Source organism: Sapajus apella, unplaced genomic scaffold (assembly GCF_009761245.1).
Source record: "Sapajus apella isolate SASKATOON/1434 unplaced genomic scaffold, GSC_monkey_1.0 scaffold4, whole genome shotgun sequence".
Lineage (NCBI taxonomy): Eukaryota > Metazoa > Chordata > Mammalia > Primates > Cebidae > Sapajus > Sapajus apella.
This window is the reverse complement of record NW_022436944.1, coordinates 52,086,382-52,098,642: the sequence shown is the minus strand read 5'-3', so window position 1 is coordinate 52,098,642 and position 12,261 is coordinate 52,086,382. Positions and strand designations below refer to the sequence as shown.

At 49.3% G+C, this 12,261-nt stretch overlaps 1 protein-coding gene and 1 long non-coding RNA gene across 7 annotated transcripts in view; one reads left to right on the top strand and one right to left on the bottom strand.

Annotated features, from left to right (window-relative positions):
- Window positions 1-7,340, bottom strand: part of CMTM7 (CKLF like MARVEL transmembrane domain containing 7) — a 95,819-nt gene extending 88,479 nt beyond the window's left edge. For 4 of the 6 annotated variants that reach the window (XM_032268621.1, XM_032268627.1, XM_032268597.1 and 1 more), the window contains exon 1: window positions 6,870-7,240. In XM_032268621.1, the coding sequence (XP_032124512.1) occupies window positions 6,870-7,031 (162 nt within the window). In that variant the 5' untranslated portion in view covers window positions 7,032-7,240. Of the gene's footprint in view, window positions 1-6,869 lie in introns of all 6 variants that reach the window. The other 2 variants (XM_032268637.1, XM_032268606.1) reach the window with 2 other exon arrangements.
- An 856-nt stretch (window positions 7,341-8,196) lies between these two features.
- The window catches only part of LOC116543169, a 19,772-nt gene continuing 15,707 nt past the window's right edge, over window positions 8,197-12,261 (top strand). The window contains exon 1 of the long non-coding RNA XR_004265502.1: window positions 8,197-8,741. This is a non-coding gene — a long non-coding RNA (uncharacterized LOC116543169). The remainder of the gene's footprint in view (window positions 8,742-12,261) is intronic.

Here is a 12,261-nt window from a genome sequence, read left to right as displayed (position 1 = left end):
GAGGGTCTCTAGGACCCACTCTCCTGCCAAGAAACCTTAGTGTACGAACCCTAGCACCAGGTCTGGGAAGGTTCCTTCAATCTTCTTTCAGACAAAATATCATTTTAGGATATAAAGTATTTTGCATTGTCCTCATTACGATTCTGAAATGAATAAGATGTGTATGTAATATAACCCTAATCCCTGTGAAGACCAAAAAAATAGTTTCCACAAAATTCCAAAATAACCCCTAGGGGGCGGTACAGCCCCTAGTTGAGAATCACCTCATCAATGGTGAGTTGATACAGTGCTTTGCTGATTTTTCTAAGGACTATGCCTTCCTCAAGATTGGGCAGACCCTTGGGTCTGGTCCCTACATATCTCCAGTCTCATCCCCAATACTCCCACCCTGTTCTCTTCCCTCCAGTCCTAGAGATACTCCTCCCTCCACTAAGAGCCATGGTCCATGTTCTTTTTTCTTTTTTGGAGGGGATGGGAGGACAGGGTCTTGCTCTGTCACCCAGGCTGGATGGAGTGCAGCGGTGATCACCGCTTACTGCAGCCGAGACCTCCCAAGCTCAAGCGATCCTCCCATCTCAGCCTCCCAAGTAGCTGGGACTAGAGGCACATGCTACCACATCCATCTAATTTTTGTAGATATCAGGTTTCACCATGTTGCCCAGGCTGGTCTCAAACTCCTGGACTCAAGCCATCCACCCACCTCAGCCTCCCAAAGTGCTGGGTGTAAGCATGAGCCATTGCGTCGGCCAATGATCTTTCTTCTGCTTGTGATGTAATTTCCTCATGCTCAAGTCAGATGTCCCTTAGAAATGCCCTTTATAACCCACAAAAGGTCATACCCCCTAGTGTATGCTCTATACCACTGAGTACTTGTTCTTCATAATTTCCAAACCGGTTTGTAATGACATACTCACAACCATTTGATTAATGTTTATTTTCTCTCTTTGGGTATAAAGAGACAGGGGCTCATCTGTCTTTCCACAGTGCCCTAGCACACAGTAGTGATCACCTCCTAGTGATGACCCACTAATTAGCTGATCACAGTAGGGGATCAACAAACATTTGCCAAACAAATAAATGAACCTCCTGGAAGAAATTTAGATTTCCATCATTGCCGCTTGTGAAATACACTCTGATTTTCTGTCCATGTTACAGTTATGCAAATGTCACAGCCTGTTTTTCTGCACAGGCAAAAAGAGTCTATTTTGTTAATACCTGTATTCCACATAGCGTAAGACTAAGAGCATAGCAGATGCTCAGTGGTTAAGACGGTACCCATTTCTAAATGTCTGGGGTTGGACGATTAAGAATTATTCCAATACCAGCTCACTTCTTGCTACATCTTTTTCCTTTCCACCCCTAAAATATCACTTATCTCTAACTTAAACATATACTGAATAAAGGCTCTAGAGGGGTAAATGAGCCACTCCCAACCTGACAAACTTACACTCATCTGTCAGGATGCAATTTACATCTCACCTTTGCTCTCTAACCCTCTTCCATAAGGTGGGCAACTATCAGAACTTTTGCCGTCCTCAGCAGCCAATTTTGGTACTTGTTCATCCCCTCAGCTTGTCAGAGGCATCCTAACCAGAGTGACTCCATTTTGAATAAAGGCCAGAGAAACCCAAACCTTCGGGGTTACATTCCCAGGGGGTTAGGCAATCCTGGTCACAAGATGTTTATGCTTGAGGGAATGAGTTAATAATATTAACTATAAAGACCCAGAACTTACGGAAATGTCCCAGTACTTTAAGAAGAAAAAGTATTCTTAAGAATAGGTTCTGTTTTAAAAATAATGATATAAATTCTTGCTGAAATCAATGATCACATAGGAAAGTAACAATACGAATAGCCTGACAACCTGACCACAAGCTTTTGCAACAAAGTGCGCTATTTTTAATAACCTGTAAAAGCAAGCACCGTGTTTGCAATGGGCAGGTTCCTCCTCTTACATTCTGCAGACTCCCTACTCTGTAATTGAGTGGTCTCCAGTAAACTATTTTTTTTTTTTTTTTTGAGAGGGAGTCTCACTCTGTCGCCCAGGCTGGAGTGCCTCGGCTCACTGCAACCTCCTTCTCCCGGGTTCAAGTGATGCTCCTGCCTCAGCCTCCCAAGTAGCTGGGATTACAGGTGAGTGCCACCACAGCTGGCTAATTTTTGTATTTTTAGTAAAGACAGGGTTTCACCATGTTGGCCAGGATGGTCTCGAACTCCTGACCTCAGATGATCCACCCACCTTGGCCTCCCAAAGTGCTGGGATTACAGGTGTGAGCCACCGTGCCTGGTCCTGGTAAACTGTCTTAACTTCACTATACGACTTGCCCGAATTTTTTCCTGCACGAGATCCAAGAACCAGCTCTTAGGGTCTGGTAAAGACCCTCTTCCCATGAGAAGCTGAACCACACATTTCTTGAGGGCCAAGAACTTGGTCACAGTCGTCTGCTTCTGCACAAATGGAGATGAGTGTGGCAGTTATAAAGGTCTGTTGAATGAACAAATAGAAGGGAGTGTTGGTAGGGCCACAAGCCCCATCCTGGGGTCTCCCTACTCCCGCAGCAAGGATATCTAGCGCCCTCAGACCCCAGGGCATCCCTTTTAGCTCAGACCCTTCAGGCACTCAGGGGATGCCCTTCAGCCCAGCTTCTGTGACTCTGCAGTGGACACCCCTTCTTCTAGGAGTGGGTGCAGTGGGAACGCCATGGGGATTTCCTGAAGTGTAGCTGTGGCCTCCCCACGCCCAGTGGTGCACACAGAGCATCCTGCCCCTCACACTTCTCCCTAGATCTATTTACATAATTACATACCATTCAGTTCACTCATTTAAAGTATAAAACTCAGTGGTTTTTAATATATTCAGAGTTGTGCAACTATCACCATCACCAATGTGTGTGTGTGTATGTGAGTCTCACAGTCTCGCTCTGTCACCCAGGTTAGAATACGGTGGTGCAGTCTCAGCTCACGGCAACCTCTGCTTCCCAGATTCAAGCAGCTCTCCTCCTTCAGCCTCCCCAGCAGCTGGGATTACAGGCGCCCGCCACCACGCCCAGCTAATTTTTGTAGTTTTTAGTAGACACGGGGTTTCACCATATTGGTCAGGCTGGTCTCGAGCTCCTGACCTCACGTGATCCACCCACCTTGGCCTCCCAAAGTGCTGGGATTACAGGCATGAGCCACTGCACCCAGCGTCGTCACCAATTTTTGAACATTTTCATCACCCCCAAAAGAAACCCCATACCTATGATAGCAGTCACTTCCCACTTCCTTTCAACCCCTGCTCCCTGACCTAGGCAACCACTAATCTACTTTTTTGTGTCTATACATTTGCCTATTCTGGACATTTCATATATATGGAATCATATAACGTGGGCTTTTGTGATTGGCTTTTTTTTTTCTCACAGCTTAGTGTTTTCAAGGTTATCAATATTATTTCATGCATCAGTGCCTCATTCTCCCTTTTTATGATTGAATAATATTCAGTTGTATGAATACAGTTTTAGTTGCTGTTCATACATTGATCGCTTGATGGGCAGCTGTGTTGTTTCCACTTTCCGGCTATTATGAATGATGCTATTATGAACAAATGAATGTGTAAGTCTTCATGCGGACATCTGTTTTCGTTTTTCTCGGGTAGAGCTGGGAGTAGAATTGCTGGGTCACATGGTAACTTTTGAGAAACTGCACCGTTTCCCAAAGTGGCTGCACCATTTTGCATTCTCAGCACTGTATCAGCGTTCCAATTTCTTCACATCCGCCTTATCTGCACCACTTGTCATTTTCTGTCCTTTTTATTGTCATCTCCGTGGGTGTGAAGTGTTATCTCACTGTGGCTTTGATTTCCCTAGAACTATTAACAAGCAGCAACTCTGCCAGAGTTTGCATTCTGGAGATGAGGCCTCTAGGCCTGGATCAGTTCTGCCACTACTGTTAAGAGCTGTGTGACTTTAGTGTCTCTTTACCTCTTTAGCCTGTTTCCTTACCTATGAAACATGTGACTTCACTGGTTTCCTAGAAACATGCAGTGAGATTACACATACATGGTATATAGTATATAATTACTAGAACATGATCAAAAACAATAATAGGTCTCAAAAATGTCACTATTGAAAAAAATCTCATGCAGGTGCAGTGGCTCACACCTGTAATCCCAGCACTTGGGGAGGCCAAGGTGGACAGATCCCTTGAACCCCTGAGTTCAAGACCAGCCTGGGCAACATAGCAAAACCCTTTCTGTATCAAAAAAATACAAGGCCCAAGACAAGGGAAGTCATTCTCCAGTGGAACAGCCTGTCTCATGATTTCTTAAGACGACATGTTGGCAGATCTATTGATCAGATCATAATGAAAACATTTCATGAGAAGCTGAAGACAAAAGGGTCAGCCTGTTCAGTATGCAATGAGACATCAATGGTCAAAATGAGAGACCCATAGAAAGAGAGCCCAATGGGTGGCATTCATTTAGCTGCTTCTGCCCTTTCCTAATGTTAAAGCTTGGCTAAGCAAGCATTTTCCAGCAAAGAAGACAGATGAACCTCAAATGCCCAAGCAGAGCTTGAGAAGAGGAGGAGGAAAACTGGGAGGCGTTAGACAAGAGGCCCAGTAGATAGCCCTAACTATTTTCTCTAATACGGCCAGCCGGCAAGGGCAGCTTTGCCCCAGAGGGTTTGATCAAACAAGGCCGCAGCAGTGATGGAGACGCCTCCAGGGAAGGTGTGAGACTCCCGGCAAGGTTGTAAGAGGGGCACACAGAGAAGCAGCGATAAAGAAATTCTTCAAGTCTTTGTTCTCTTTTTCGGAACAACAGGCCCCACTCTTGTGAATTGCAAATTGGCACAAGGGCCATAGGCCAGAGGCTAGCTGAGGAGCTGAAAATGAGTTGGAGGCCAGGTGCAGTGGCTCACGCTTGTAATCCTAGCACTTTGGGAGGCCGAGGCGGGCGGATCACCTGAGGTCAGGAGTTCAAGACCAGCCTGGCCAACATGGTGAAACCCCATCTCTACCAAAAATACAAAAAATTAGCCAGGCATGGTGACTTATGCCTGTAATCCCAGCTACTCGGGAGGCTGAGGCAGGAGAATCACTTGAACCCGGGAGGCAGAGATTGCAGTGAACCGAGATTGCACCACTGCACTTCAGCCTGGGCGACAGAACAAGACTCCGTCTCAAAACAAAAAAACAAACAAAAAACTGAGGTGGAGATTTTTCATCTCCCCATATCTTTATTCATCAAACTCATGGACCACATGAAGTCTTCTCATCTCCATTACTGTTCTTTTTTGGTGTGTTTTTGTTTTAGAGACAGGATCTCCCTCTGCCACACAGGCTGTAGTGCAGTGGCTCAATCACAGTTCACTGACCTCCGCTCAATGAATCCTCCCAAGCAACTGGGCCTAGAGGCCCACACCACCACACGATTTTTTTTAAACGAAGAGGTCTCCCTATGTTGCCCAGGTTTCATCTCTGTTATGTTTGTGTACCAAACTCACAAACCAACAAGGAGACTTTTCATCCCATAATATCTTTGTCCAGCAAACTCATAGGCCAAGATGGAGGCTTCAGATCCCATTCTCTGTCTACCAAAGTCATTTCTTCCCGTGCTCAGGTAGGGCCTGCCTCACCCCAGCGCATGGTGAGATGGGCTGGTCTCTTCTCTTTGGCTGATCAAATCTCTTAGCTTGGGCCAAAAAATGCCCTGCTCAAACCCAACAATGCTCAGCACCAGATTTTTTGGTACGATGCTAAAATGCCTCTATTCCTAATTTTTGCTTCATCGAGACACAGTTCTTAGGGAGGCAGGAACTCAGCGCCCCCTTCTCTTGAGGTCTGGCCCAAGCAGGACATGAGGGCCACCTTATGCACACCCAGTGTGTGTGGAATAGCAGTGCCATAGATGCACAGACGTCTGAGACCCTGTGTCCAACCCCTGGGCCAGTCCACCTTCTGGGTCTGACCTTGCGCCGGCCCTACGTTCCTTTCCCCATGCCCCTTTTTGAAACCTCCCGCTCCCCTCCCTACCATTCTCGGTGCAAACATTACAAGTGGAGACTCACAAACGGCCCAACCCAGTTCCAAAACACATCATACAAACGGAAAAGGTGTTTCAGATTACACACTTTTAAAGAAGGAAAAAACGGGAGGGGAGAAAAGAGTGAGCAAGAGAATCGGCCAGGCAACGTCTGCCTTGGTAGCAGGCAGGCCCTGGTGCTGAGCTAGCCACAACCCAAGTCCAGACATTCATCCTGCCTGGCTCCACGGCCGACTGGCTCCCCCACGTGAGAACCAGCCCCTGAGATCAGGCCTCTCCCAGCTGACCACCTGCCCTTGGAACTTGAGAGCGCAGGGGACCAGGACGGCCGGCTCGAGGGCCCGGGTTCTTTTTCCCACCTTGGAACGCGAGACCCCCTGACCTCCCTCAAGCGAAACTGCGCACAGAGCAGGGACGCCGTGCCGCGCTGGGCTCGGAGGAAAGAGGAGGCCGTGGACGGGGAGGAGGTCGGGTTTCGCTGTCTCAGCGCCGCCGCCTGGGCGACTCTTCCACCCCCGGCTCGGGTTCGAAGCGGCGCGGCCCAGAGAAGAGGAAGAAAGACGAAAAGGAACTTTTGCCCGTGGTTTCGGTCAGGAGGCGGGTCAGGCCCCGCGGGGCGGGGGGTGGCCGGAGAAACTGGCGATCCCGGCGCCCGGCGTCAGCGGGAGACCGAGCTCCAGCGCGGGGGCTGAGGCAGCAACTTTCCCGGAGGAAGCCCCGCCGCGAACTCAGCCACGCGGCTCCCCGCCCGCTGCGCGACGCTCCCGGGGCTCCGGCCGGACCCGGGCCCTGCTTTCCCGGGACGCCCCGTGGGACCTCCGCCCCGCGCCCCGCGCTCTCTTACCATCTGCGCCACTTTCAGCAGGGCCGCGTGGGTGCGGGGGTAGCCGGGGTCCAGCAGCCCCTCCAGGGGGCTCGCGCCGGGCTGGGCCGCACCGGCCCCGGGTCCGAGCGCGCCGCCGCTGCTGCTGCACGTGGTGCGGACGAGCCCGGCTCCGTGCGACATCGCGCGACCCCAGCTCGCTGGCCGCCTCCCGGGGCCGCGGCCCAGGGGCCAGATGCGGAGGGCGGGCCGGGGGCGGGCGGGGGCGGGCGCTGGTGAGGGCGGGGCGCCCGGTCCCTGCCCCGCAGCAGCGGGGACGCCTGTGGCGGGCGGGAGCCGGGACCCGAGGCCGGCGCTTTCCAGAAAGGTAGCGGCAGTCCCGGCCGCGTAGATGCGCGGAAGTTGGACTGGAGCGAGAGGAAACCGGATGCCCTGGGTCGTGGCCTCCCCGAAGTGGGCAAGGCCCGGACCGCAGCTGGTACTGAGCCTCCTGGGATTTTGTGTGGGTGCGGCTGCGGATGTGTGCTGAGAGCACTTTACTGAAGTTTAACTTACACACGGTGCGATGCCCAGACCTTCCGTGTTCAGCTCCACTAATTTTTATGTGTGTGTACACCTGTGTAACCGTCGCCCTGATCAACAAATAGAACATGCCCGTCACCCCCAGTAAGCTCCGTGGGGGCCATCCTGACCTCCCCTCCTTCCCTGTCCCCATCCCCAACACCCCTCCCCACCCAGCCTCAGCCAACCCCTGCAGTGGATTCTGCTTTCTGTCGCTGGAGGTTCGTTTAGCCTGTTCTTGGACTTCATAAACTTGAAGTAATACAGAATATTGTCATTCAACATAACACACTAGAAGATCCATCCTGTTGGGAATTCAAGTAGTTCATATCAGTTCCTTCCCTTTTATTGCTGAGTAGTACTCCACTGTGCAGATACCATACTTTTAAAAAGTTTACCCGGTTGATGAAATGAACTTCCTTTCTTCCTCCCTTCCTCCCTCCCTTCTTCCCTCCCTCCTTCCCTCCCTTCTTCCTTCCTCTCTCTCTCTCCCTCCTTCCCCCTCCCTCCCTCCTTCCTCTTCCCTCGTTTCTTTCCTGGCTATAGTGTCTATTCTGGTACAAGTTAAGAATACAAACTCTCATTTCTCTGGGATAACTGCTCACAAGAGGAGCATATGTTTGCTTCTATTAGAAGCTGTCAGCCTGGGCAACATGGCCAGACCCCATTTCTACAAAAAATAAATTAGCAGCATGCAGTGGCACATGCTTGTTTGGGAGGTTGAGGCTGCAGTGAGCCGTTACCCCGGCATCGCACTCCAGTCTGGGCCACCAAGCAAGACCTTGTCTCAATTAAAAAAAAAAAAAAAAATCTGTCAAAGTGACATTCTATTTTGTATCCCTTCTGGGTGGTTTTTAAAATGAAGAGGCCAGGCGTGGTGGCTCCGGCCTGTAATCCCAGCACTTTGGGAAGTTGAGGGAGGAGGCTTGCTGGAGGACAGGTGTTCCAGGCTGCAGTGAGCTATGATCTTGTCACTGCACTCTTGTGTGGGTGACAGAATAAGACCCTGTGTCTTAAAGAAAAAAACATAAAAATGAAGACAGGCCCAAACAGGACTGCCAGAACGAGGTATATTATCAATCTGCCTTTTGAGCAGTGTCCCTGTGGCAATATTTAGATTTACTCATTTAGAGATAACATCAAAAAATCTGGCTGGGTGCCATGGCTCATGTCTGTAATACCAAAGTCATGTTCAGGAGTTTGACACAGTGTGGCAACATGCAAAACCCCATCTCAACAAAAAAATACAAAAATTAACTAGGCATGGTGGCACATGCCTGTAGTCCCAGCTACTCAGGAGGCTCAGGTGGGAGGATCGATTGAGCCCAGGAGGTTGAGGCTGCGGCAAGTTGTGATCACAATACTCTACTCCAGCCTCGGTGACAGAGCAAGACCCTGCCTCAAGAACAAAGCAGACTGAAATATAAAACTACCTTTGTGAGTTGATTCCCTGCCAGTGCCGTCTTGTCATCAGAAGAGTTTTCAGTGTGGCACAGTCTTAGTCATTCTTGTGTGTGGATGATACCCATGCAGTCTCTGTTTTGGCAAGCCTCTCAGGTGATTCTGATGCACCCTCAAATTTGAGAACCACTGTCATTGCCAGACTCCACTACGGTTGAGGCATTTGGGGATTTATTAATTCCACCTTTACGTGCATTTGACAATTCTCATAACCAAAAATAAATTGCCTTCCACGTGTGACTTTGTAGACAACAGTGATGGCTGCCTGGTACCTCCATTTCTTTCTCTGTAATACAGGAATCGTTGCATCTAGGGACTGCTGTGACAATGTGATAGAGATGCAGGCATGCTGTGACATCTCTTGCTCTATGCCCACAGGCATGAAGTTAGTATTGTGTATCATTTTTTTACATAGATGTACATTTCACTCCCGTACTTGTCCAAGGCTTCAGAACCCACAGTGGAGATGGCAGGGCATCTTTGCTGAGCCGAGGGCTTCAGGGGAGTAGAAAAACCACGTGCTGGATAATTTCTCCTTTGAGGGGTCTTTATCCAATTCAGCAATCTTCTAACAGTGATTTTCAATGTATAGTCCCCAGACCAGCAGCACCAGCAGCACCTGAGAACTTGTGAGGAATGCAGCTTCTCAGGCCCCACTCGGACCTGCTGAATCAGGAACTCTAGGGGTAGGGCTCAGCAGTGTGTGTCTTGACAAGTCTTCCCAACCCCACCCTCACTCTCCACCCCCTTCACCACCACTATCTGCAATTCTGATGCATGCTCAAGTTGGAGAACCAGGATCACTTCCTGAGTCTGCTCAGAAACGGCTGAGACAGTGCTGGGCTTTTCTGCCTGGTGTTGCCTAAGGCACCGCCCACCTCCGATAGGAAATAATCATTGTACTGGCTACTCCGTGTTAATCACTTTACTGTGATCACTGAAGAGCTGGAGCAAGATCCTTGCCAGTGCAAGCGCCATGGCTGGCCCGATGTACAGGAGGCTTCAGAGATCGGCTTTGCCAAGTGCACTGAGATGTCCACACTAGTGTGTTGTCTGCTAGGTGTGAATAGCTACCCCTGGGGAGACCTTTGCAAGGTCTTAGGCAAAAGGCTTCATGGCCCTTTTCTTTTTTTTTTTTTTTTTTTTTTGAGGCAGAGTTTTTCACTTTTGTTGTCCAGGCTGGAGTGTAGTGGTGTGATCTTGGATCACCACGACCTCCACCTCCCGGGTTCAGGTGATTCTCCTGCCTCAGCCTCCTGAGTAGCTGGGATTACAGGCATGCGCCACCATGTGCAGCTAATTTTGTATTTTTAGTAGAGACGAGGTTTTTCCATGTTGGTCAGGCTGGTCTAGAACTCCCGACCTCAGGTGATCCGCCTGCCTTGGCCTCCCAAAGTGCTGGGATTACAGGCATGAACCACTGTGCCCAGCCCACAGTCCCCTGTAAAGGTGCCACACTCTGGCCGTGGGCAGTGGCTCTTGCCTATAAGCACTTTGGGAGGCCAAGGTGGGTGGATCACCTGAGGTCAGGAGTTCAAGACCAGCTTGACCAACATGGAAAAATGCTGTCTCTACTAAAAATACAAAATTAGTCAGGCCTGGCGGCGCATGCTTGTAATCCCAGCTACTCAGGAGGCTGAGGCAGGAGAATCACTTGAACCTGGCGGAGGTTGCGGTTAGCAGAGGTTGTGCATTTGTACTCCAGCCTGGGCAACAAAAGCAAAACTCCATCTCAAAAAAAAAAAAAATGATGTCACACTCTAAGAGGGAGCCAGCCAGGTGGATGACCTCTGAATATCTGGTGAAAAATCAAGATGTCCAAGTTCTTCTCCTTTTCTCTGCACCAAGGGATTGCAGGTGGCTTATTGTCAATTTCAAAGCTTCAATTAGAGTGGTACTCTGATCCGAGTCACAGCACCAAAAAAAAAAAAAAAAAAAAAAAAGTGGTACTCTGATTACAACTCTTCTTCACCAGTGTGCTTATGATGTTATATCTGATCAGATATAATGAAAAAAGTAGTAAAATTGTAGTTGACTCTGTATCAGTCACAGTGTTTTTGGTGACAGAAATTAAAATTAAAAAGAATTCATTCAAGCTGGGAGCCGGGGCGCATGCCTGTAGTCCCAGCTTTTCAGGAGGCTGAAGTAGGAAGATTTCTTGAGCCCTGAAGATCCAGGCCAGCCTGGGCAACATAGCAAGACCCTGTCTCTAAAAACAATAAACCAAAAAAAAACAAAATAGGCTGGGCACAGTGGCTCATGCCTTATAATTACAGGGTCCAGCCCTATTGGGTTCTATGAGCCCCTCACTGCTGGTGCAGAGACAAGAAACTGTAGAAATAAAAGACACAGACACAGACAAAAGAGAGTTTGGGCCTGGGGGTCCACTGCCAACCCAAGCACGGAGACCTGCAGTGGCTCCAAGTGCTGGGACACTCTGACTTTTATTGAGTACACAGCAGGGGGAAGGGCAGGTAGGGTGAGGCAATGGTGGTCGGTGATAGGGTCAGGTAAGTCACATGTCTTGAAGACAGGGGGCCTGGGACTTGCAAGTAGCCGAGGCGAGCAGAAAACCCAATGCGTCAGCGCTCTTTGCACATTTGTCAGAAATGTCAAGGACACTGAAATTGTTACTATTATTCTAATCTTTTAAGAAAAAGAGAAACCAGGTGCAGAAGCAGTGCATGAGAGTGGACATGGAACGTGGCCACTGAAGCCCAGCATCACATAGAGACAGTTCAGCCCCCGGATGTCTGCAGGTCTTCCTGGCAGCCGTCAGGCCTTGTCACAAGAGCTTGGAGAAGCGGAGTTTTCTCCTAACTCCCCCAGGAAGGAGACGTCTCGGTCATTTTGGATGTCTCCTTCCCTAGCTGGCTAAACAGCGGGCGCTTTCCCAGCGCTGGGCTGACGCCCAGCCGAGGCGCCCTCCAGTAGCCCTTATGCGGCGTGACAGAGGACTTAGAGCAGCTTGCCTTAGGATCACTTTGTTCACAATGTCACCTCAGTTCCATGCTTCATAACCCGATAGTCATTAGTAAAGTTAAAGGTTATACTGAGTATCTATCTTTATGATTATAAGTGAGTAACTATAGATTATGTATGATTATAGAAAGGAATAACTATGTCCCTACATTTCTAATTCTTTTCTAAATCAATATTTATATGGGAAGAGGCTGAGGCTTCAGACCCTTGCCACGGCACTTGTGGGATTTTCTCCCTACATGTAATCCCAATACTTTGGAAGGCAGGAGGATCATTTGAGGCCAGGATTTTGTGAGCAGCCTGGGCAACATAGTGAGACCTCCATCTCTACAAAAAATTAAAAACTGGATGGGCGCGGTGGCTCAAGCCTGCAATCCCAGCACTTTGGGAGGCCGAGGCGGGTGGATCA